Here is a 23,557-nt window from a genome sequence, read left to right as displayed (position 1 = left end):
AACCCCCAACACACACACCAAATGGGAATCTAAGAGATTTGTCCTAAATTCCCCAGGTGAGCAGCTGTGGGGCTGAGAGTTGCTCACAAAGTTTGCAGCCTTGTTGGGAGGACCCCCAGACCACCGCCTCCCCTTGTCTGCTGTCTTGAGGAGCTCACTGCCGCTCAGGTTGAAGTGTCCAATGAGAAACCCTAATGTAACAAGTTTTTTGACAATCAGGTAACCTGAGAGCTGTGCCCAGGGTGTTTAGGGGAAAGAGGGTCAACTCTGGGTGGGCGTGGCCTAGAGGCCCTGGCTGTGCCCTAAGTAAGTCTTTAGGAGAACAGGAGCTTCTGTGTTGCATCCTGATTAGGTGATAGGGCAGCAGTGGGGCGGGAGCTGCTGACAGGTAGCTGAGGGGCGGGCCCACAGCCCATGGAGGCAGAGGCACTTGCAAGGAGAGGAGACCTGTGGCCCAGGAGCTGCTGTCCTCCCACGATGCGGTGCTTGGCTCTGGTCCTGAGCTCCCTGACTGCTTGCACAGCGTGGGGTGAGTCCTTCTGAAATACAAATAGGGGGGGAGGGGGGCACATTTGGAAATCCGTGTCTGGTGCGAGGTGGGGAGCTGTGTACTGGGCAAAACTGTGATGGGTGTGGTTCCGAAACAGTGTGATGGGAGTGCATCCCCGAGTCTGCAGCAGACCCAGGGGTGAGGGACCGTGGAGACGGACCACCGCTCACCTCGCCCCTGTGCACGAGGACCTGCAGGTGCTCATCTATTTTCCCGCTTATTGGTCCACATGTGGCCAAATCGTGGAGAGCGGCTTAGCAGCATATTAACATCGACTCCACGGGCGTGTGTGTCCTTAGTCAGGGCACATCCTTCTCTTAAATGTGTGATGATGGTACACCTCCCTGGGGGCGGGGGTGGGGGGAGGAAGAGGGATTCTCCTGAGGATGAAATGGGTTGTTTCTTTGGGGTTGAAGGAAGTGCCACGGAAGAATCCTTTAATGAAGGGGTTGTTTTAAAGTGTCCTGTTTTAATAGAAACTGCTGGAGGGCCTGCAGATCAGGAGCCACTTCATTGAGAAAATAGGTTGTTACTCTCAGTTTCCAAGAGGCAGAGGGGGCCACCACCATGATTGCCACAAGGTAAACAGCGAGAAGGACAGGAGACGGAGGAGGGAGGGAGTGTGGCAAGAGTCTTGGTGGTGGTTGCAGGTCAGGGCAAGCTATGTAAATAGCCAGTTTCAGTGGCAGTTGCCAGGTTGGCAGGGATCTGGCCCTGAAGTAATTAGGGCAGGAAAATAGTGGCTGTGGCGTGGTAGCCTGAGAAGCTATTGAGGGAGGGGGAGGCAGGGGTACAGACTCTGGCATGCTAGAAGGGCAATTTGATGACTATCTGTAGGAATTGGTTCACTCTGAGAGGGGCAGGGGCAGTCCCTCCAGAGTCAGCCATACCTGGGATGTCAGTCAATGTCTCAGAACAGAAAATAAAAGACATGGTGAGGATTTGTTCTATGGGATCGTTTCGCTTTCCTGGGTCTGGAGCTAAAACATAACTGAGGCCAAGATATTGTGTTCCGTTTGATTGAAAACTCGGTCTAAATAATCCATTGAGCCCCACTGGGGCGGCTCAGTCCGTTGAGTATCGTCCTGTGCACTGAAAGGTTGAGGTTTGATACCCAGTCAGGGCACATACCTGGGTTGTGGGTTTAATACCAGGTCAGGGCGTGTATAGGAGGCAACAGATTGATGTTTCTCACATTGATGTTTCCCTTCTTTCCTCCCTCCCTGCCTCCCTTCCTTTCTCCAAACATGTTGTCAGGTTAGGATTAAATAAATTGAATCAGTAGTCAATTGAACCAGGACCTTGTTCCTAAGACTGCTGGATGCTGACCAGTTGTCCTGAGGGCTACATCAAGCATGTCCAACTCGCAGGACACCGGTCATGAGGTTGACATGCGTGGGCTACATTCTGGGGAAGATTAAATGGACCGGGATGCCCATCTGATACACAGGAAATGCCCAGCATGTAAACATGACCTACAATATACGTGGGAACTGCCGCTGTTACCATTACTGCATGGGTCTCCCAAACCAGTCACCCTCTTTTTCACCCTGGCCAATTGGACTGCTGGGCACTTCATGTCTCTTGAAGGTTATCATTGACTTCTTAAAGGCCAGGCTCTTATCAAGTCTGGTTTCTTCTCAGACGTCACCCTCCTTCCCCTCTTTGAAGCACTCAGCCCGCGTGGCACCCGTTTTCCCGTGGCCTCCACACTGCTCACCTCCACCCTGCCCACACCAGGGTGCCCGCCTCCCTCCACTCAGCCTCAGCCACAATTTCCCCTGTGCGTTCTCTGCAGCTTTTTCTCTTCTCTCTCCCACTGGCCTCCTCAGTGACGTCACACACATCCGTGGTTTGCACCTTCACCTTCAGGGAGATGACTCTACTCGGGCTGCTCACCTGGCCTCTTCCGGTCTTGAAGGGCTCACTTCCTGTGGTGTCTTCTCACCCAGTAGTTCATTGACTTCTCCCCTGCACCTGTCTGAAACGGAACTCGGGGTCTGGGGCAGCTCTTTCAGCTTCTTTCCCTTCAGTGTCGCCCACATCTGATCAGGGGCCACGCCCTTCTGCAGCATTCCATATAGACATCACTGTATTCATTCGTAAAAATCCTTCTAATTATACAATGGAATCTATGCTCAGTGCAGAAAACTTGGAAACTGCATAGAAAAACCATCACCTGCAGTGACACCACTCCTTGATAGCTTGAGGCTCACGCTTCCAAGGAAGTCCCTCTCCATGCTCATTGTAATCATTAGCCACCACAACAAAGGAGAACAACCTAAACGGCCCATTAATATGCGATTGGCTATTCATGACCAGAGCCTTGGGTGCTGTTTTGTAACATTCCTTTGCATAACAGTGTCTCCAGTGTCACTGGGGAGTTTTCTAAGTCCGGATTTGATTTACTCTTTTTGTTGTTGCTGCTGTTGTTCTGGCCACACACTTTGAGCGAGATGTTGGCCTTCTGTCAGGACCTGCAGGGGAGCCATTGGAGGCTGAGAGGCTAGGAACCATTTCCGAAGGGGAATGTTTGAACGCACTGGAGCTGCGGGGATGGGCAAGAGGAGATGGGAGGAAGGGCCCATCCTGGCTGCGAGTTGAGGATGGTCCATGGCAGGTAGAACCAGGGCTGATAAGGAGGCTGCAGGAGGTGAATTCAGCCCAGTGAGGAAGGACTCTCTCCCCCCTCGGTGACCCTGCTCAGAACCACCAGAACCTCGTCACGCCCACCGTGCTGCTCTCTCGTTCTCCAGAATATTCATGGCTGCTCTGCTCATGTACCCACTGTGTAAAGCCCAGACCCCTAGCCAGGCACACGAGGCCCTTTCAGACATGAAGCTTCTCATTCCGGGATAATTTTCCACTCTCCTTAGATCGCTCTGGCCCAATGAGTCATTCTCTCTTTGGGCAGGTCTTGCCTTGTGGTGTCTCTCCCCCACACCCCAACCTCACCCGCCCCATTCCATGTTCCCTTGTTCAGTCTTCCCCACAAGTCCTAGCACCAAGGGCACCACCTCCATGAGGCCACCAATCAGAAGGCCTGGCTCCCTATTCTGTTCCTGTAACACCTAACAGATACCTCCCTCATGACACCCACCCCTTCCTTCTTCCTTCCCAGCAGTAGGGTCCAGTGTGCATGTGGCTCATTCCCCCTGCAAGGTCCAGGCTGCTAAGAAGAGGGGCTGCCTCTTGCTCCCCCTTTCCTCCTGTAGCTCAGCACCAGCACCTCAATGGAAAATGTTTTCCAGAGGCTCCTAAGCATGGAAACCATATGTCTTGTCTGCACCCAGCAGCTCTCCTTGCATTGATGTTGTACTTGATGCTGTGATTCCTCCAATTCCCACGGGCTCCTTAGGACCCTATGAGTTAGGAAGGCCGGTTCACCTCCTCTCTTTTTGATGTAAGAAGAAATGGAGGCCTAGGAGTTGAGGGGACTCTTTCAGGGTCACCTGGGGCAAGACCCACCTGGAGTCCAGTTCCCACCTCTCACCGCGGGTGTGTCCTCATTTCCTCTCCACGCCCACAGGGCACCCACCTTCACCACCTGTGGTGGACACCGTGCAGGGCCAGGTCCTGGGGGAGTATGTCAGCCTAGAAGGCTTTGCACAGCCCGTGGCCGTTTTCCTGGGAGTCCCCTTTGCCAAGCCGCCGCTCGGACCCCTGAGGTTTGCTCCTCCGCAGCCTGCAGAGCCGTGGTCCTTCGTGAAGAACACCACCTCCTACCCTCCTATGTAAGTGTTGGCATCTTTTAGTGGAACGTTTGCCTCAAAGGGATGTGGGCAAGCGCCAAGGCACGCTTCTGAGTGCCTTCTCCATTGTTCTGGATCCTTAAGATAAGGTAGATCCTTAAAAACATTCCAGCCCAGCCAGTGGTGCTCAGTGGTGGAGCATCAACCTATGAACCAGGAAGTCACGGTTTGATTCCCGGTCAGGGCACACACCCAAATTGCTGGCTGGATCCCCAGTATGGGGTGTGCAGGAAGCACCCAATCCATGATTCTCTCTCATCCTTGATGTTTCTATCTCTCTCTCCCTCTTCCCTCCTCTCTAAAATCAATTAAAATATATTTATAAACAACAACAACAAATTCCAGAACTCCCATAGCATACTAGAGCCTTTTATCCAACAAGTATTTATTGAGCACCTCTGTGTGCAAGGCATATTCTAGGCTCCTGGACTCCATTAGTGAAGGAAACAGATATTCCTACCTTCATGGAGCTTGTGTTCCAGCTGGGAGAGAGAGATGATAACAATATGCAAATTAATACATACATTATGTAATATGTTTGAACTAGAGGTCTGGTGCACAAAAATTTGTGCACTGGGGAGGGGTGCCCCTCAACCACTGCCAGCCTCTGGCCCTCCTCAGCCCTCGCAGCCACTGCAGCTTTGTCGATGTCCATTCTATTTGGTCTAATTAGCATATTACCCTTTTATTAGTATAGATAGGATACTAAGTGCTTTTGAAAAAAATGGGAGTTTCCTGTGGACTCGACCACCTGGGTTACTTAGTGGAGTTGCATGGCTCCACTGCACCCTCCACGGAAGCCCAGTACAGAGCTGGGCTGCGTCCAGGGTATGCAGGGCGACCATGGCCCAGGTGGGCAGTAGCTAGGCAGACTCCTGTCCATGACCAGGTGCATCCGAAATTGCCAGGACGATGAGAGGAGCCAGACCTTCTCGCTATACATGATGCTGGGAGGCTTTAGTGAGCCCCAGGGCCCCCGCTCATGGCTTCCTACCCACTCAACGTCTTCTCTCTGGTAAGAGCAGCTTTGCATAGGCACAGAGCTCCCAGGCCACGGCTCTGTGCGCAGCTCCAGCTGAACCTGAATATATCTCTCTCCCCCTCCACACACCTCCCCAAGGTGCTCCCAAGATGCCATGTCGGTCCAGGCGCTCTCCAAGCTCTTTACCAACAGAAAGGAGAACATTCCTCTCAAGTTCTCTGAAGACTGCCTTTACCTAAACATCTACACTCCCGCAGACTTGAGCAGGAAGAGCAGGCTGCCGGTAAGGTGTGCATTCCATATAGGAGCGATCTCCTGGTGTGGACTGGGGAGGAGGAAGGCAGCGTCGGGGGGAGTATCCCAGCCATGGTTATTTCAGGGGCCCTGGGCTTCCTTTGCTCTCCCTGGCCAGGCCATGTGACCCCAAGAAACACATGTTTTCCATCCCTCAGTTTCCCCCAGCGATAGTCATGGTGCCTCCGGGGACTTTGCTTTACATCTGTAACCTATCGTCACTTCTTTCCATGTTCTCTCATGCGAACAGAGGGAGAAGTGTGACTACTGATAGTTGCAAGGTTAGGAATCTGATTGCCAGAGAAGCTAAGGCATGCTTTCCAGTCAAGTTAGAGCTTGAAGGAACCTCACCGAGAAGGCAACACCCCAACCCTCCTTTTACAGACAAAGAAACCAGGAAGGCAAGGCCACCAAGTCCGGTAGGCAGTACCAGGGCAAGGGTTCTCTGAAAAATCGAGCCAAAGGGTGGTGTTTGTCAGCCGCAAAGATGCTGCTCTGACCAGTGTCCCAGGGTGGCACAGAGGTGTGGAGGCAGAGTCGGGGCAGTCCAAGAAGCAGTGTCCTTTGTTCTTGTCCTTTGCCTAAATATCTGAGATGTTCTTGGCTAATTTCCCTTCCTAATTGTCTTTGGCTAGGGCAGTGTCCCAGTGAGTCAGCATTTCCTCAATAGGTAGAGGCCCAGAGAAGGGCAGCCTGAAGGTGGGGGTGGGTCTGCTGGGGGCAGTCCCTGGGGTGCAGAGGGAGGGATGTGAGCAAGAGATACCACTGGGGGCATGGATGCTTCTTGAGATAGTCACTCACACACATGAGAGGACTTTAATTCACCGCACAGAGGTGACTAATGACGCTGAAATTCAAGGGCTGCCCAGGCAGAGTGTGGTGAGCACAGTGAGGGGCCCAGGCATGAGGATGATGGGAGTGTTGGGGGAAGATGACCCCGTTGGCCTCGGCCGTTCCCGTGATGCTGTTCTCAGCATGAAGAGCCTTGGGAGCAGGCAGCACTGGGGCTGGAGAGACAGGCAGAGGCAGCCAGGTGCATGGGTGGGGGGTGGCCTGGCCCTGGCTGGGGGAGTGGGGAGGAGAGCAATTGCCTGCCTCACCTTTGCTGGGGGCTGATGAGCTTCAGAGAACAGCCTCCTTCAGTCCTGATCAACCAGACAACCCTTGGAGGTCCTTCCCAGCTCTGCTCCAATCTGTGACCTGTGTGGTTGCTTCCTCCCTGTCCAGGTGATGGTGTGGATCCATGGAGGAAGTTTGGTGGCGGGCGGGGCATCAACCTATGACGGGCTGCCCCTCTCTGCCCATGAAAACGTGGTGGTGGTGATCATTCAGTACCGCCTGGGCATCTGCGGATTCTTCAGGTAAGATATTGGACTCCGCACAGCACATGGGCCCTTAAAGTGAGGGTGGCAGGACCCAGCTCTGTGTCATGTCATGTCAGCTCCTCAGGAAGGCGTCCAAATCCCTTTATAATTGGGCTCCACACACTGTCTCATTTCCCAACCCTGCTGGTCCACCTGCCTCTGAGCTTTTGCATGTGCTCTTCCCTCTGCCTGGAATGCCGGTTCTACTTGACCAACTCCTATGCATCCCATAAGGCCCAACTCAAATGTTCCCGCCTCTGAAATGCTCACCTCCTGTTTACCTGTGCTGCCACAGCACACGGCACACCTGGGGAATGACAGCAGCACAGCAGTTAGAGCGGCAGGTTCAACACCTCCCCTCTCATGGGGAAGGAGGGAAGCGCAGACTTGGGCGGGAGCTCGGTGAATGCTTCAGGTGATGGAACGTGTGGCTGGAGATGGGAGGTGTCAGAGCATCTGATTCCCTAGGAAGACCTCCCAGGAGGAATGTCATGGTCACTCGCCCTGATTGCTTCCGCATTTGGCATGTGCATGAGCCAAGGCTGGAGTCTTCTCCATGGAATCTCCATGCAGACAGGAGCCAGGGTTCCTTAGGGCAGTTACTGGTAGGTTTTCTCAATGCACTGGTCCCTGGACCTTGGATCCTGCGATGGCTGATGGACAGGCGGTGGGGTGGACACTCACTGGAAAGACCTGTAGGGCTGGAGGAGGGTATTAGGGGAGTCATGTCCCAGCATGCAATGCCCTCATTGAGACTCTTCATCTCTTTCACTGCCCCCCCTCCCCGTTTCTCTGCTCCCCGTTACATAAAACTGCTCCATCAGCTCTTCATGCCTTCTCTCCTTCCAGTCTCTCCTCTCCCTACACTAGTCAGGTTTCTACTCAAACCATGCCACTGGACTGTTCTGGTGGAGGTCTCCAGTGACCCACGATCAGTGGGCCCAACCATGGCAGCATCCACACATGACCCCTCACACCTCTTTGAAATACTTCCTTCTCTTGGCTGCATGTTCTGCATTCACACGTTTGTTCACTGGACCCTGGGGCCTTTTCACGTGCTATCTCTGTCACCTGGAATTCCTTTCTTTGGATATTTGCAAGGTTCTTGTGCTCATTCATTCAGATCTCTACTCCCATGCGGCTGCCTCCGAGAAGCCTTTCCTAGACATCTGATCTGAAATAAGACCCCACTGCCCCACCCCTGCCTTTTCCCTGACCCTGTTTGATTTATCCTGAGAGCATTTTTGCCAACTGGTGTTATATTCTTACTAGTAGCCTGGTGCCCGAAATTTGTGCACATTAAAAGGGAATTAATTGCCCTAACTGGTTTGACTCAGTGGATAGAACATCGGCCTGCAGACTCAAGGGACCCAGGTTCGATTCCGGTCAAGGGCATGTACCTTGGTTACAGGCACATCCCCAGTGCGGAGTCAAGGGCATGTACCTTGGTTGCGGGCAAATCTCCAGTGGGGAGTGTGCAGGAGGCAGTTGGTCAATGTTTCTCTTTCATCAATGTTTCTAACTCTCTATTTCTGTTACCAACAATGGCTTCTTTTGGCTTCAGAGGTACTTTTTTCCAGTAGTTGGTCTTTAAACATATTCTCTCCTCCCTGCTGTCAGGGGCCAGGGTGCAGGTGAATAGGATTGGTAGCTGGCAGGCCCCTGACAGCAAACTGGCCACCTGTTGATTTCTTGAGGAAAGGGGCTCCCTCCTCCCTGTGGTCAGGGTCTGGGGTGCAGGAGAATGGGGTTCCTGGCTTGCAGGCCACTGACAGCAAGCTATCCAACAGCGGATTCTGTGAGGAATGGGGCTCCCTCCTTTCTACTGTCAGGGTCTGGTTTGAAGGTCGGCCATGCCCCCTGATGGGCCAGAACCAGAGTTCTACCACGCCGTGGCCTCCACCTCAGCAACCCAGGACTGATTGCTGCTGGGTGCTCCTGGTGCTCTGAGGGTGGGCTCTTCCCTCAGGCCGCATGGGAAACAGCTGGGGAGGGCACAGCCCTTGGCAAAAGGACCCAGGATTCAGTGGGTCCACACTTCGAGGGCGGGTTCCTGCTTCAAACCCCGCCCTCACTGGAAACATCTCCTGGAAATAGCTCGGGGGAGGGTGCAGCCATTGCCAAGACAACCCCTGCAGGACTGACTTCCTTCTGCTTGGTCACGGTTCTGGCTTGATGTTACACCCAAATAGGTCTGGGAAAGAGCTCAGGGAGGGCGCAGCCCTTGGCTAATCGACCCAGGATTCAGTGGGTACATGTTCCGAGGGTGGGTTCTTGCCTCAAACCCCACCCTCACCAGAAACAGCTCTAGGAAACAACTCGGGGGAGGGCGCAGCTGTTTCCAAGACAACTCCTGCAGGACTGACTTCCTTCCACTTGGTCGCCAGACCCATTCCTGATGAACTTAACCCAGGGTTTTTATATAAGTAGATATGTACCTGTTTGTTTGTTGACGATCTGTAGTGTGAGCTCCGTGTAGTTAGAGATTTTGCCTATTTTGCTTCGGGCTCTTAGAACAGTGTTTGGCACATAGCAGATACTCAGTAAGTACATGCCAGGTGAATGAATGGAGAGCTAAACAAACAATGCTACACCTGTGAGTCTGGGTTGTGGAGGGCTCACCTAGAGGCCCTAGCCCAAGCTATGGTCCTGGGAATCCCGCCATGATGACTCTACCTCCCTTTCCCCCCATTCTCTTACCCACAGCACAGGGGATGAACACAGCCGGGGCAACTGGGGTCACTTAGACCAGCTGGCCGCACTGCGCTGGGTCCAGGAGAACATTGCCAACTTTGGAGGGGACCCAGGCTCCGTGACCATCTTCGGACAGTCTGCGGGAGGTGAAAGTGTCTCTGTTCTTGTAAGTGTTCCTGGCCCCGATGTGGGTACAGATGGGCTCCCTGGGAGACCCACTGACCTTTATTAACAAGACCTGGGTTCAAGGCTGGCCCTCCTCTGCACAGAGCAGATAGTGGAAACCTAATGGCCCAACTCTCCCCCAGGAGCTTAGGGCTCCGCTAGCATCCTGGGGCCATAATCATCTCCAGCCCCAGCCTGCAACATTCCTCCTGACTTGGTTGAGTTCCTAATCCCTTCTCCATGAGGACTCTCCTCACTTCTCCTGGGGAGCAGGGTGGGTATAAATTATGAGGAAGAGGAGGCAGCTGTGAGAGTTGGACTGAGTGTTGCTGTGGGGCCTCAAGCCAGACCCACATGTCAGGAGGCCATGAGCACTCACTAAGAACAGGGGGTCTTGTGGTTTGTTCACACCCAGGAAGGAGGAAGGCAGTCTCTGTGAACGCTGGTGGGAGCTGGGCTGGGGGAAGCAAGTGAGTGGGGGAGGGGAGGGGAGGGGGGTGTAGGGGTGGGGATGGGACAGGGGACACAGACACACCTGGGAGCCTGGTGTGGGAGATGGGGCCGGAGAGGACATGGAGAGAATCAAAGACGGAGAACCAGATGAGAAGGCGCTGGGAGCTGCCAGAACCCCTCCATCTGCCTCAGAGCTGAGCAGAGTGTCTGTGCTGCTACCATATTTTAAAACACGTTTGCTTTCATAGTTAAATACTCAGAGGAAGCTTTTACATTTTGTAAAGTGGAGAAAGAGGAGAGGTACAGATACGCCCAAAGAAGAAAGGAAGTGGGCCTACAATGTTATTACCCAGGGATCGTCACCATGGACATGTTGACCCTTACTTTTCTAGTCTTTTTTTGGTGACTCACCCTATCATCTATCTATCTATCTATCTATCTATCTATCTATCTAGCTGGCTATCATTTATCTACGATTTTTTAAATAAAAAAACAAGTTGTTAACATTACAATCTTATATAAATATTTTCCTCACCATGAAGAGCTCTCCCATAATTTTATTTTCATAGTATTCCATGGTAAGAACTAAAAAGTAGCTTATTTACTCAATGCCATCATGTTGGAACCTGGGGTCCCTGCCCACGTTCCCCATCATGAGCAGCACGGGCACCCCTAGACGTCATCGTGTGCCTCCAGGATCACTTTCCTTAGGGTGAGTTCTTAGGAATGGAAATGTAGACTCAGAAGTCTGTCTTGAAAGTGTTACCAGGAATTGCCAAACTGTCTTTCAGATAGTTTTGATGGTTACAGTTGGCGCTTGCCTCACACTTCCTGTTGTGTTCCTTGCTCTGTTCCTTTGGCTCTTACCAGCTGAGGTTTTCTTACAAAAATAGGGCCTCAGGGTCAGCCTGGGGAACAGGCCAGGCGGGGCCCTGTTATGTCCACTGAGCCCAGGGGAATGGGCCAGGATGGAGCTAGGGAAGCTCTTGAAGACCCTTCCCCATGAGCCTCAACTCTGTTTGTCTCTGCTCCCCCCCTCCCAGGTGTTATCTCCCCTGGCCAAGAATCTCTTCCACCGGGCCATCTCCCAGAGTGGCGTGTACATCACCTCTGCCCTGGTCAGGAAAGATATCAAGGACACAGCTCAGGTAGGTCTCATGCTGGGCAGCCCTGACCCCCTTTGCTCTGCTCCCCTGGAGTCCTCGGGGGCCTGCATTGCCATGGGATTCAGCTGGCACACCCAGATCATCCCAGAAGAATGGCTGAGTGGAGCAGCAAGGAGACACCTCACCCTCCCTCCCAGTTTTACTTGTGAGCAAAGTGGGCCAGAGAGCAGAGGCCCCTCACCGAGGTCAGCGAGGCATCAGGGCAGAGCGGGGACTCAGGCTCCTGACTGGCCTGCCAGCACCATCACTGTCCAGGGACCACACTCCCCAGAGTGTGCACAGTGGGCCTCCGGACAGAGCGTGGGGAGTGGACTGTCACCACGTGTCATCTCTCAGAGGGCCTGAGTTCTGGGGACCCTGCCCCTGGCCACGTATGGGCCTGGAGTGGTTTCTCCCCGAGGGGCCTTGTGACTAGGCTGGGTTCTTGGAGAATTTATTTGTCAGTTCATTTGTTGCCTCAACAAATAATTTTTTAAAATATACACATTTTTTATTGATGTCAGAGATGAAGAGAGAAAGATAGAGATGGAAACATGAATGATGAGAGAGAATCATTGATTGGCTACCTTCTGCAGGCCCCACACTGGGGATCGAGCCTTCATCCCAGGCATGTGCCATGACTGGGAATCAAACGGTGACCTCCTGGTTCATAAGTCGACGCTGAGCCACTGAGCCATGCTGGCCGGGCAACAAATAATTTTGATACAGCCAGACACCTAGCAGTCTTGTGTAGCTTCCATTTAATGAAGGGGACGTTTTAACGACTACATAATCACACAGTCATACAATGTCAGCCATGGCAGGAGCAGGAAGGAGAGGTACTTAACATCATGACAGAGTTCAGAAGGAGCCCTTAGTCCAGGGTGTAGGGGGAAGGCTCCCTGAAGAAAGTGATCACTAACATGAGATCCCCAGGAAGAGCATAATGTGCTTGGTGAGAAATGAATGTCCGAGGAAGGGGAGGGACGTGTGCAAATGTCCTGTGGCAGGAGGAAGTGTCTGAGAGAGAGAGAGAGAGGGAGAGAGAGACAGAGACAGAGAGAGAGAGAGAGACAGAGAGAGAGACTGATTAGGCCAGAGCAGAAAGAGCAGAGGGAACCTGGAGTGAGCTGAGGTTGGGGACATTGGCAGGGGCCCTGCTGCCTGGGACCCAGGGGAGGACTTTGTCTTTATCTGGAGACAGTTAGGGATTCAAGGAAGGGAGCCCAACGGGTGGCAGGGGAGGGGTGGGGTCTGCTGATGAGCGCCCATGGGGGTCTGGGGTGGGAGCGTTTTAGTTGGGCTGTGAGAGTGGTTTCCTGGTTCGTGGCTCAGTGGAGGCAGCCTCCAGGTTGAAAGGGGCTGGCTGGTAGAGAGGAGGGGAGGAAACGAAGATGGTGAGAATTTGAGGTTTTCCAGAACTCTTTGGTTGTAAACAGCAGAAGTCCACTTGGCCAGGCTTAGGTCAGGAAAGGGGCGATTTATTGAGAGGAAATAGGTGGCAGAGATGGGGCAGATTCTGCTGTCACACAGGAACTAGAAATTGGCCAACAAAGGGAATTTAAGGCTTTTTATTCTTCATAGCACCTTCTCCCAAGCTCCCCTTAATGTACGCTCTCCACACCCACCATGGAAGAGCCTGCTTTCTTCTCTCTGTGTCACTTCTCTGGCCGCACTGTGCACATTTTGCTAGATAGAGGCCAAAGGCTGGTGAGAGGATGAGCCGAGATTTGAAACCAGACACTGGGATTCTGGACGCCATGCCCTAAAGCCCACTCCAAGCTGCCCCTCTGCAGCCATCGGCTTTGAGAGCCTTTGGCTCATTTTAAGAGAGAGAAGGAAACTGGCACAGAGGTGTCAGAATTGGCATGACTGAGGCCCAGGGCCCACGCCTGCTGGTCCAGAGAAATGTCTGCTACCACCCCCCTCCCCCCCGCCCCTCTGCCTTTAGAAGTTGAGGTTGGGATGGAACATCGACTGGTTGACAGGAGGGACATGGCTCTTGAATGCTGCTGTCCCTGTGATTTCTGCAGAAAATTGCTACATTTGCCGGCTGTAAAACCACCACCTCAGCGGTCATGGTGCACTGCCTGCGCCAGAAGTCAGAAGAGGAGCTCCTGGAGACATTGCTGAAGGTGGTAGGTGCCTCCATTCATGTTCCACACAGGCCCCCCCCCCCCCCCCGCCATTCTCGCCCTGGGAACTTGGCCTCAGGCTTTAACATCTCAGCTGCCTCCTTGTCCCAGAAACACTGCCCGAGTCAGGGTCTCTCCTCTCTGGAGTAATGGCACCTCTCAACCTAAATAGGGAATTTCTTTTCTTCTCTTTTATTATGAAATGCCTGAAATGTTAGCAAAGTCAAAAACTAACATAGTGGTCAATCGTGTAACAATCCTCCAGCTCGGTCAAAATGTACTATGGCGCCATTCTTATTTTCAGAGATATATTTTTAAACAAATTAGACACTATTTACTCCTAGAGGTAACTACCATCCTGAATGTGGGGAAGGGGGATATCAAGGACAAAGATTTCAGAAAGGTTGTCAAAATGATTATTGCTTAATTTAGAAATGATCAGTTATGACCCAGTGGTGGCTCAAGGTTCTAGATTTTCTGAGACCCTGCCTCAGTTGTGATCCTAGGCTGACCATCCATCCATTCATCATCATATTATGTCTATCCCTCTACACATATATCCATTTCATCAATATCCTTTCCTCATCCTAATACCAATCTATCCATAACTTTCATTTATCTATTATCAATCGCTCATGCATCATCCAGCCACCATATATCTTTACTTCACCATACATCCCTCTAAAATCAATGATCCATTAATCATGTATATACTAGTTATCACCCTTTTATCCACTCAACCATCCAGTGCACCCATATTCCATGTATTGACCAAATCCATCCATTTATCCATCCATCACTCCATCCATCCATCAGTCCATTCATTCATCCAGCCATCCAGCCATCCATCCATTCATCCATCCATCCGCCAATGTGGTGGGAGTACAGAGAAGAGAATCATTCATTATAATCATTAGGGATAACTCACAGAGAAGTTGACATTAGAGGACTGAAGGGGGGCTATGACATGGGTCATTACAGGGACAGACACCCAGAGAATATAGCATCTAGGGCCAATGGGAACTCTTCCCTTTTTTTCAAAGATGGGGTGAGTGTGAGCCCAAAAGTAACCTGAGTCCCTGCACTTGCTATTTGGACCCTATGGGCTTCCGGAGACATTCCTGGGCCCCCAAGGCAGGCCTCTCACGTGGAGCTCCACTCTGTGTCCATGGGTTGAACCCAGGGCAGCCTTAGGGCTTGGGTTCCGGTTTCTCAGACTCAATAAAGGTGACCAGTGTTTTGAAGGAATTAAAACACAGCTGTTTCCTGATGCCTGGAAAGAGACACATTGATTCCACGTGGCACAAGAGGACCCAGCTTGTAAGGTTCTAAGGGGAGGACTGGTCACTTGGGGAAAACTCAGAGAACCCATGTTACCCTTCTGAGACTTTCTGGGATCATGTGGAAGTCTTTCCATGTTTATCCACTCTCCCAACACACACACACACACACACACACACACACACACACACACACACATACCCCATAAACACCTGGTCTGTAGAATTACAACCCATAATGAAGGGACCCTACTGGTTAGTTTCTACTACTAGTCAGACCTGTTAGCTACCATGTAGGGTGACAACCAGCACAGTAGTGTTGAGCACATACAGAGAGAAGCAAGGGGTGGGGTGAATTTCAGTGAGGTTACATGAGTGAGAACTTTCTGATGCAAGATGGGAAAACTCTTTGCAAAGTGTCTTTAGGAGAAAAAGGAATGTGTTGTCACACAACCTTCAGGTGACTGAAAAGTTCAGGAGTGGATGGCTTCAGGCATGGCTGGACCCAGGCACACATCTAGTATTGAGAATCTGTCTCTACCCCTCAACTTTTGCCTCTTAGTGTTGGTTTTCTCTCAGGCAGGTTGGTCCCCTGGGGTGGTTCAAGGCAACGGCAACACTCTAGTCTAGACATATACCCGATCTGCTTAGAAACCCCCTTTCCCAATAATTCTAGCAAGAGTTTGGGGTAATGTCTACTGTCCTGACATGGGCCCCGTGCCAATCCATGAGTTAATCTCTGTGGTCAGGAAGATGGAGCACCCAGGTCTTCTATACATGTCTGGACTCATGGAGTGAGGATGAGGGAGGCCCCCTTAAAAAGCGGGTGTTGTTGCCTGGGGAACAAGAAGGAGAAATGGATGGAGGGCAGGGCAGGCACACGCAACAGAAATCCTCCCCAGAGCTCCCCTCCCCACACCTAGACCCTGAGCTCATGCCAAGGGGAGCCAATGTCCTGCCCACTTCCTCTTGGCCAGTCAGGGCGGCACCGGGAGGGAGAACCTGATACCTTTGGCGGCAGCTGACCAAGACCGGCCTTTCTCCCAGGCAGCCTCTCACCCACATCCCCTGCCTTTGTTTTCACAGAATTTTTTGCGTCTTGATTTACATGGAGACCCCCGAGAGGTAAGGACCCTTGGTTTCTGGATCACAAGTTTCAAATCTTGACACCTTTAAGCTCCAGTTGAAGATGAATGAAAGACTGCTCCCTGTGGACGCATAGTAACTCCTTGTGTTTATATTGCTGAGGCCCAGAGAGGGGCAGTGACCTGCCTGGGTAACACAGCCAGGAGGACCAGATGTCGGACCACAGCCTGTTCCTATGACTCCCGGTCCAGTGCTCTTCGTCACTAACTCTGTGTCTCCTGGCCCAGTCTACACCCTTCCTATCTTTCTTTCTTCCTTCCTTCCTTCCTTCCTTCCTTCCTTCCTTCCTTCCTTCCTTCCTTCCTTTCTTTCTTCGCTTCTTTCTGTCTCTTTCTTCCTTTCTTTCTCTCTCTCTCCCTTTCTTTCTCTCTTTCTTTCTTTCTTTCTTTCTTTCTTTCTTTCTTTCTTTCTTTCTTTTAAAAAAGATATATGTTTTTATTGATTTCAGAGAGGAAGGGTGAGGGAGAGAGAGATAGAAGCATCAGTGATGAGAGACAATCATTGATTGGCTGCCTCCTGCACACTCCACACTGGGGACTGAACCTGCAACTCCGGCTTGTGCCCTGATTGGGAATTGAACTGTGACCTCCTGGTTCATAGGTCGACACTCAACCATTGAGCCAGGCTGGCTGGGCTCTACATTTTTTCTTCTTTTTATTTCCTGCTCCCAGGGGGAGAAGGCTGCACTAGAAACTCCCACCTCGGGGAGAGGGAGGTAACTGCATCAGGGGTTCAGGAGCCTGCACAGAGGAGCCCAGATCTCCTGCGAGGCTGCAGGGCTGATTAGCCACTATGTGCAGGGTCACCAGGAAGGGAGCCAGGAGCCTCAGTCCTGAGGACACTGCTCCCAGCCACGCAGGAAACTCCAACAGCATCCTCCCCTCTCCTTCCTCCTCTCCTCCTACCTTCCAGAGGGCCACCAGGCTCCCATGCCTTTACCTCTGCAACGTCTCCCAGTCCTACCCCCTCTGCTTTCTCTCTGGGGACAGTAGCACTTACCCTAGAAGGTGTCTTGAGGATTGAATGAAATGCATTCAGTCATTCAGCAAAGATTTCATTAGCACCGAGTACTACGTGCTGGAACCTTAGTTTTGAGCGGGGAGTGGGAGTGCGGGTGGGTGGAGGAGGGGAGGGATAGACCAGTGACATGGGCAAAGAAAGCAGACTCAACCCCCGGCCCTCTAGAGTGAGGAGAGAGTACAGTAAACACATAAAATATGGAGTGTGTTTGATGATGGCTAGTGTTCCGGAGAAAGGAAACTGGGAACTGGGGATGGAGTTTGCTGGTGGTTTGAGTGTACACAGTGGGATTTGGGAGCTGTGGCTCAGGTTTCACAAACTCAGAGTCCACAGTGACTTTACAGAGCGTAACCACCGTGAATAATGAGAATTGACTGTCATGAGAGAGATACATATAGATAGACATAAAGTTCAGGCTGAAAGTTTTATATAAAACACAAATATTAACATAATATTTTTACATATTTCAATTTGAGGGAGATCCCCCCCATCACCTGCCCATTGCTAATCCCCTGGGGTCACAGACTTAGCTGCTTTGTTAGACCCTGAGCTCTGTGCCACGGCCCACAGGCACACAGGTGTGTGGTGCTGGCCGTGCTCAGACGAGCTGAGAGAAGGACGTGGGTGCGAGCAGGGAGGGCAGCATGGACACTGTAATGTCCTCTTCCCAGAGCCAACCCTTCCTGTCCTCTGTGGTTGATGGAGTGCTGCTGCCGAAGATGCCGGAGGAGCTTCTAGCTGAAAAGCAGCTCAACACCGTTCCGTACATCGTCGGAATCAACCAGCAAGAGTTCGGATGGATTCTTCCAATGGTGAGCCTGTGTGGGCCTTTGAGACCTGCCTTTGGCCCATCCTACCAGCCTCCCATCTCTGGTCAGAGGATCTCTTCCTCCCCCCGCCACCCACCCAGCGACGCCTGGGGGTCCAGGGCAGCTGTTCCCTCTTCACGATTTGATATTTCCATGGAAACCTTCCATGGATGGCGGAACTGATAGCTGGGTGGTGAAGTTCTGGGGCCCCCACTACCAAACTCTGATTGTCTCCAGTCTATGAACCTTGGAAGGTCGGTGCTGGTAGAGAGAATTATTGTGCATATGGAGAAACTGAGCCCTGGGAAGGAGGGGAGCTCAGGAGTAAGGCCTGAGGCCCTGCAGCCTCTCCCCCTGGGCTCCATGCTTTCCAGTTTCTCCATAAATCTCCAGGAATGCTCTTTGTCATCCAATTAGAAAGAGTCAGAGCAGCTTCCTACCTCTTGCAGTAAAATTGACTTCTAAATGTTAGGAAGGGCTTTCCCTTCTGTCAGAGATAAAGCCGGATACTAGTGGAAGTGGTAGGAACAGGTTTCATTCAGTTATATTACTGCAGCAGGGGTAAGATCCAGTGTGAACTCTACTCAAACCCTGAAGCACAAGGCTGGAGCCCTGTAAAGGCTGCCGTGCAGGGGTGATGGGGGGATGGCCATGACACCAGGCCCCTGGATTTGTGAAGTGGCACTGATCTGGAGGAGAAGCACACCTCTCCTGTGTGTATGTCAGCAGGCAGGGGTGTCAGTTGCAGCGAGGTGCCCACTGAAGTTAGGGACCGGGAGAGAGAGCAGAGTTATCCCCTGCATGTCTGCATTTTGGAGGGACGGCTCTCAGGTCCTTGAGTGACAGCTTGGGTGGTAGATGTACAGTTCTAAGGGCAGAGACAGGCTTTGGGTGGAGCAAACAGTGCCTTCTCCTGGCCGCACAGGGCCTTCTCAGGGGGCTGGGATCAATCACCCAGGGACCCAGCCTATGCTGCTGGGAGCAGTGTTAGAGTTTGGTCAAGGCTCTTAGAGCGGAGGTTTGGATGGGATGGTTATGTGCAGAGCTGTTGTGCACTTCTCACATGAGCCCGGTTTCAAAGGTTATGTTGAAGTAACGAAGCCATGATGACAGGATGGTGGCTTCCTGGGTCATCTTAGATGTGCGGGGTATTTGTGAGGTTTGTGTCATCCCCCAGGGCTCTGTCCTTCAACACTAGCTTGCATTACATTGCAGAGGGCTGAATCGGCTTCTTTTAACATTTACTTCATCTTCTTCACTCTCCTTGAGTTTCTGGATACAAGTCCCTTTCATTCATTGGTTTTGCCCAGTTCATCAGAGACCTTGCCCGTAAAGATGTGACAAGCTGTCTACCAGCCTGCATTGGTTTGGTTGTTTGGTCAGATTGATTCTTCCCGTTAGTTCCCAAATGAGTCACGACTGCTAACCCGGTGTTTTAACAGACGATGGGTTACCCGATCTCTGAAGGCAAGCTGGACCAGAAGACCGCCACGTCACTCTTGTGGAGGTCCCACACTGTAAGTGTCTAGGGAATTCCTGGGATGGGCTGAGACCCGCGGAGGGACAGGGGATTGCCCCAGGTCACTGAGCACTTAAATGGCAGAATGAAGACTGGGGCCAGAGGGTTTTCTTCCAACTTTTGGCCTTTCCTACATTCCCACTGGGGGAGGGTGGGTTTGCACAGGATTTGAGAGCATCACTGTGGACACTGTGGGAGGGAGGGTTTGACAGCCGTGCTCACTGGCGGGAGAAGCCATGTCGCCGAACCGGGGTGGCAGCCCCTTTCACTCTTGGTTCCATTTCAGAACATCCCTGAGGCACTGATCCCAGCGGTCATTGAGAAGTATTTAGGAGGGACAGATGACCCTGTCAAAAAGAAAGACCGGTTCTTGGATTTGCTGGGAGATGTGGTATTTGGTGTCCCAGCTGTGACTGTGGCGCGTGGCCACAGAGGTGAGTCCCAGAGACTGGACAGGAAGGGACACCAACCCCACCCACCTGCCCCCAACCACCAGCCCACCCCTCAGCATAGACAGGTCTCCGAGGCTGGTTCCATGTGGCCTGGCGTGGGACGCTGTCCTGTTTTGGTTTCTGCCAGAAGTGGACTCTGAGAAAAGGATCCAAATGCCGCTAGTTTATTTGGAGGAGACCCCAGGGACACCAGGAGAGGAGTGGAGAAGTGGCGTGGGAAGGAGAGGGAGCCAGGCTTGCTGCACGGTCCAGCACGTGTGCCCCGTGGGCACCTGGAGCCGGTGCTCTGGGGCCCAGTAGAAGACGTGTCTCAGGGTCACCTGAGCGATGAGGGAGCTGGGGTACTTAGCCTCCAACTGCATCAGTTGTTGGTTAAAGGCTGTTCCCAAGGGGTGGCTCCTTCCCTAGGGCTCTGGCCTGCTGTACTTAGGGCAGAGTGGTCTCTGTTGGCTGAAGACCTCAGGCCAAGAGCTGCAGACGCTGGAGGTGAAGCTGGGCTGGCAAGCCCAGAAGTAGGGATACGGTGAGGCACCAACAGCATCTGCCACTGGCGCTCCTCACCTGGAATGATGGGGTCTGTGGGGCTGGATGGCTAATCTTGGAAGATGTTTCTTGGAAGATTTCCAAGTTCAAATCCAGTGGAGCCGGGGGAGGAGTGAAACCAAGCATAGGATCAGGAGTGTTGTCTGTAACCAGCAAAGTGAAAGTGGTGAGCAGTGGCAGGTGTGGGGGCAGGTGTTCTGGAGAATTCCATGTCTGTGGTCAGCTCTTGTCCATCCCTGTGTGTGTTAGGTCTATCACGGGAATTATGGCATTGACCCAGAGCTGTGTGGGTGGGGTGTGAGGTCACCTAGAGAGGAGGTGTTCCTTCTGGGTTCTTCCTTTTCTAGGGTCCCTCTTCACCTAGTCTACATTCCAGGACCCTTTTTAGAATCTCAGGTGTCCATGATGCGGATCCCTCACGTGTGGGACACTCTCCAGCACACCGTGGCACTCACAAGGGCAGCTGCTGTTCACGTTGTTTTTTTTTTTGTGCTCAGGACCCAGGCGTGCCACTAATTCCCTGGGTGCTCAGGGCCCCCGGAGGCCTAGACACCGTGCAGGTGTGGAACGGGTAAAATGAACGTGTGTCAATCATGTCTTCTCAGATGCCGGCGCCCCCACCTACATGTATGAGTTTCGGTATCGCCCAAGCTTCTCGGCAGACACGAGGCCCAAGACGGTGATAGGGGACCACGGGGATGAACTCTTCTCAGTCTTCGGGGCTCCATTTTTAAAAGGTGATGGCCCTTGGAGGTAGGGGGATCTGGGGTCAGGGCTCGGTTTGGTGGCCTTGGGCAGGTTTCTTCTTTTCTCTGACACTTCATTTCCCAAATTTACCATGACAGGTTGAACGACAAAGGTCCCCTCTCTCTTGCTCTGCCGTGCACAATGGGCGTCAGTAAGACAGGGCCTGCTCACGGGCTAGAATGTCCCCAGTCAGGTCCCACTCACAAGGGTCTATCAGAGTGTCAGAGTAAGGCTAGAATTGGTGTTAACCTTCAATCATGGCTAACATACATCCCTCTGTGTATCTACCCAACTATCTATCTATTTAAAGCTCATATTTTTATAAATATAATATATTTAGGAATATGATCTTTTAGAGACAACCTTTCTCTAAAGGGTCATAATCCTAAATGTCTTTAATACCGTAACTATCAGCAGAGATGGACCACTTGCGTGTGACCCACCTCAGGCCTGTTTGGGGCACAGCAGTGCCATATCCTGACTGGATGACTGCTTAGGGTCATTGCAATTCTGTTATTTTTCAGATCCAATGAAAATGTGAGTGGGTGGCTGAGATCGAAAACACACCCCAGAAGGACAATCCTGGGAGGCGGGTGGCTGTAGGGGATCCCCTGGGGGTGGCCTTTCCACTCTGAAGAGGGAGGGGGGGGGTGGGGCACCGCCCCAGCGTCCAGTGCACACGGACCACCCAGGCTAACCCAAGTGCACACGGACCACCCAGGCTAACCCAAGTGCACACGGACCACCCAGGCTAACCCAAGTGCACACGGACCACCCAGGCTAACCCAAGTGCACACGGACCACCCAGGCTAACCCAAGTGCACACGGACCACCCAGGCTAACCCAAGTGCACACGGACCACCCAGGCTAACCCAAGTGCACACGGACCACCCAGGCTAACCCAAGTGCACACGGACCACCCAGGCTAACCCAAGTGCACACAGACGACCCAGGCTAACCCAAGTGCACACGGACCACCCAGTGTCCTCTTAAAACACAGCTCTCACTGCTGTGGGTCTGGAGTCGGGGCTCAGACTCTGAATTTCCAACAAGCACTCAAGTGGTGTGGCTGCTGCCGGCCCACGACCACACGTGGAGTAGCAAAGACTTCTCCTCCTTTTCCCTGCAGACGGCGCCTCCGAAGAGGAGATCAAACTCAGCAAGATGGTGATGAAATTCTGGGCCAACTTCGCTCGGAATGGGTGAGCAGCCAGAGCAGGGCTGGGGGGGGGGGGGCAGGGCGTATCTGGTGGGAGGGGTAGCTTCTGACACTGATGGTCAAACTCCTGGCCCTGAGACCTGTGACATGAGAGCTCTCAAAGGGACCGGCTTCCCAGGAGATGGGGAGGTCCCTGCTTATGGGGGCATCTGAGTCTTTTGGGAGAGATGAAGCTGAGGTGGGGGGGTGTCCCTACAAATCTCTGGGAGTTGATGGGACCACACAGTTGCGTTGGGGCTTTTCTATTTGACGTTTTTTCTGTTTCCAGGAACCCAAATGGGGAGGGGCTACCCCATTGGCCTGTGTATGACCAGAAGGAAGGGTACCTGCAGATTGGCATACCCACCCAGGCAGCCCAGAAGCTGAAAGATGAGGAAGTGGCGTTCTTCACCAAGCTCCTTGCCCAGGACACAGCCAGGATGTCACCCCAAACAGAGCATATTGAGCTGTGAAGGGAAGGCCATCCAGCCTCTAGGATATGGGGGAGCTTAGGGGTAATTCTACAAAAGGTGTTTATGGCCAAAAAGGTACCTTAGTATCTGGTGGGAGTGGGCAGAGACCACAACGGGGGAGCTTCTACACCTGTAGCCTGAATTTTGGAAATAATGTTCTTTCGGTGACCAAGTCAGTGTCTGTGTCTTGGGTTGGAGACTACCCCATCCTCCTGGAGGACGGTTGGGACAGTCACACTATCACTCATCAGGGGCTTCTCTGCTCTGCTCAATGGAGAAAGCCCTCAGGCAGAGGCACAGGTGCCTGTAGAGAGAAGCCAGAGTGTGTGTGTGTGTGTGTGTGTGTGTGTGCGCGCGCGCGCGCGCGCGCGCACGCGCGCACGCAGTGGGGGGGGGGGGGGAAGGGGGGGCGGGGGAGTGAGCACAGAGGGGACATGAGCCAAGCATTGGCAGTATCTCCTACCGAACTCAGGCTAGAAGAGCAGCAAGGTGGCCACTTGACCACCTCTACATGGGGACACAGGGAGGCCCAGAGAGGGCAAGAACCTGGCTCCCAGTCTCCCAGAGTCATTGTCTCAACTCCTGGAGCCGAACTGAGGCCTCCTTCCCCTAAGATGGGGTTCTTTCTACCGCATTGCCTGGCCATCCCCAGAGGGACCCCCTCCGTGCGGGAAGGGCACTGTCCTCTTGACCACACTCTACCAACTGCCCCTCTGCCCCTGCCTACAGCTGCTTTCCACGCTCCCCAAGCTCCAGGGATTGAAACCAGCTCTTTCAGACATACATTGCCCCTCATTCTGGGAGCCGGGAGAGGCCCGAGGCTTTGAGCAGAGGCA

The 23,557-nt window shown here is 52.7% G+C and overlaps 1 protein-coding gene across 2 annotated transcripts; it reads left to right on the top strand.

The window, feature by feature from the left end:
* Positions 1-477: 477 nt before the first annotated feature.
* LOC308530925 (liver carboxylesterase 1-like) lies at positions 478-22,891 on the top strand (the record flags this gene model as incomplete). Of its 2 annotated transcripts, none has more annotated exons than XM_081107704.1 (14): positions 478-529; positions 4,080-4,284; positions 5,423-5,567; positions 6,806-6,939; positions 9,649-9,802; positions 11,298-11,402; positions 13,433-13,537; positions 15,901-15,939; positions 17,652-17,792; positions 19,232-19,312; positions 19,595-19,742; positions 20,909-21,040; positions 22,180-22,252; positions 22,538-22,891. In XM_081107704.1, the coding sequence occupies 14 exons, from the start codon at positions 478-480 to the stop codon at positions 22,719-22,721; spliced, it is 1,698 nt and encodes a 565-aa protein (XP_080963830.1). In that variant the 3' UTR covers positions 22,722-22,891. The 2 variants fall into 2 exon arrangements, with proteins under 2 accessions (XP_080963830.1, XP_080963829.1); XM_081107703.1 differs by having other exon boundaries at positions 19,568-19,742.
* Between the last annotated feature and the right edge of the window lie 666 nt (positions 22,892-23,557).

The sequence above is a fragment of the Myotis nattereri genome, assembly GCF_964212035.1.
Source record: "Myotis nattereri genome assembly, chromosome: 15".
Classification (NCBI taxonomy): Eukaryota; Metazoa; Chordata; class Mammalia; order Chiroptera; family Vespertilionidae; genus Myotis; species Myotis nattereri.
The sequence above is the reverse complement of the archived record's forward strand: the minus strand, read 5'-3'. Positions and strand labels throughout refer to the sequence as shown.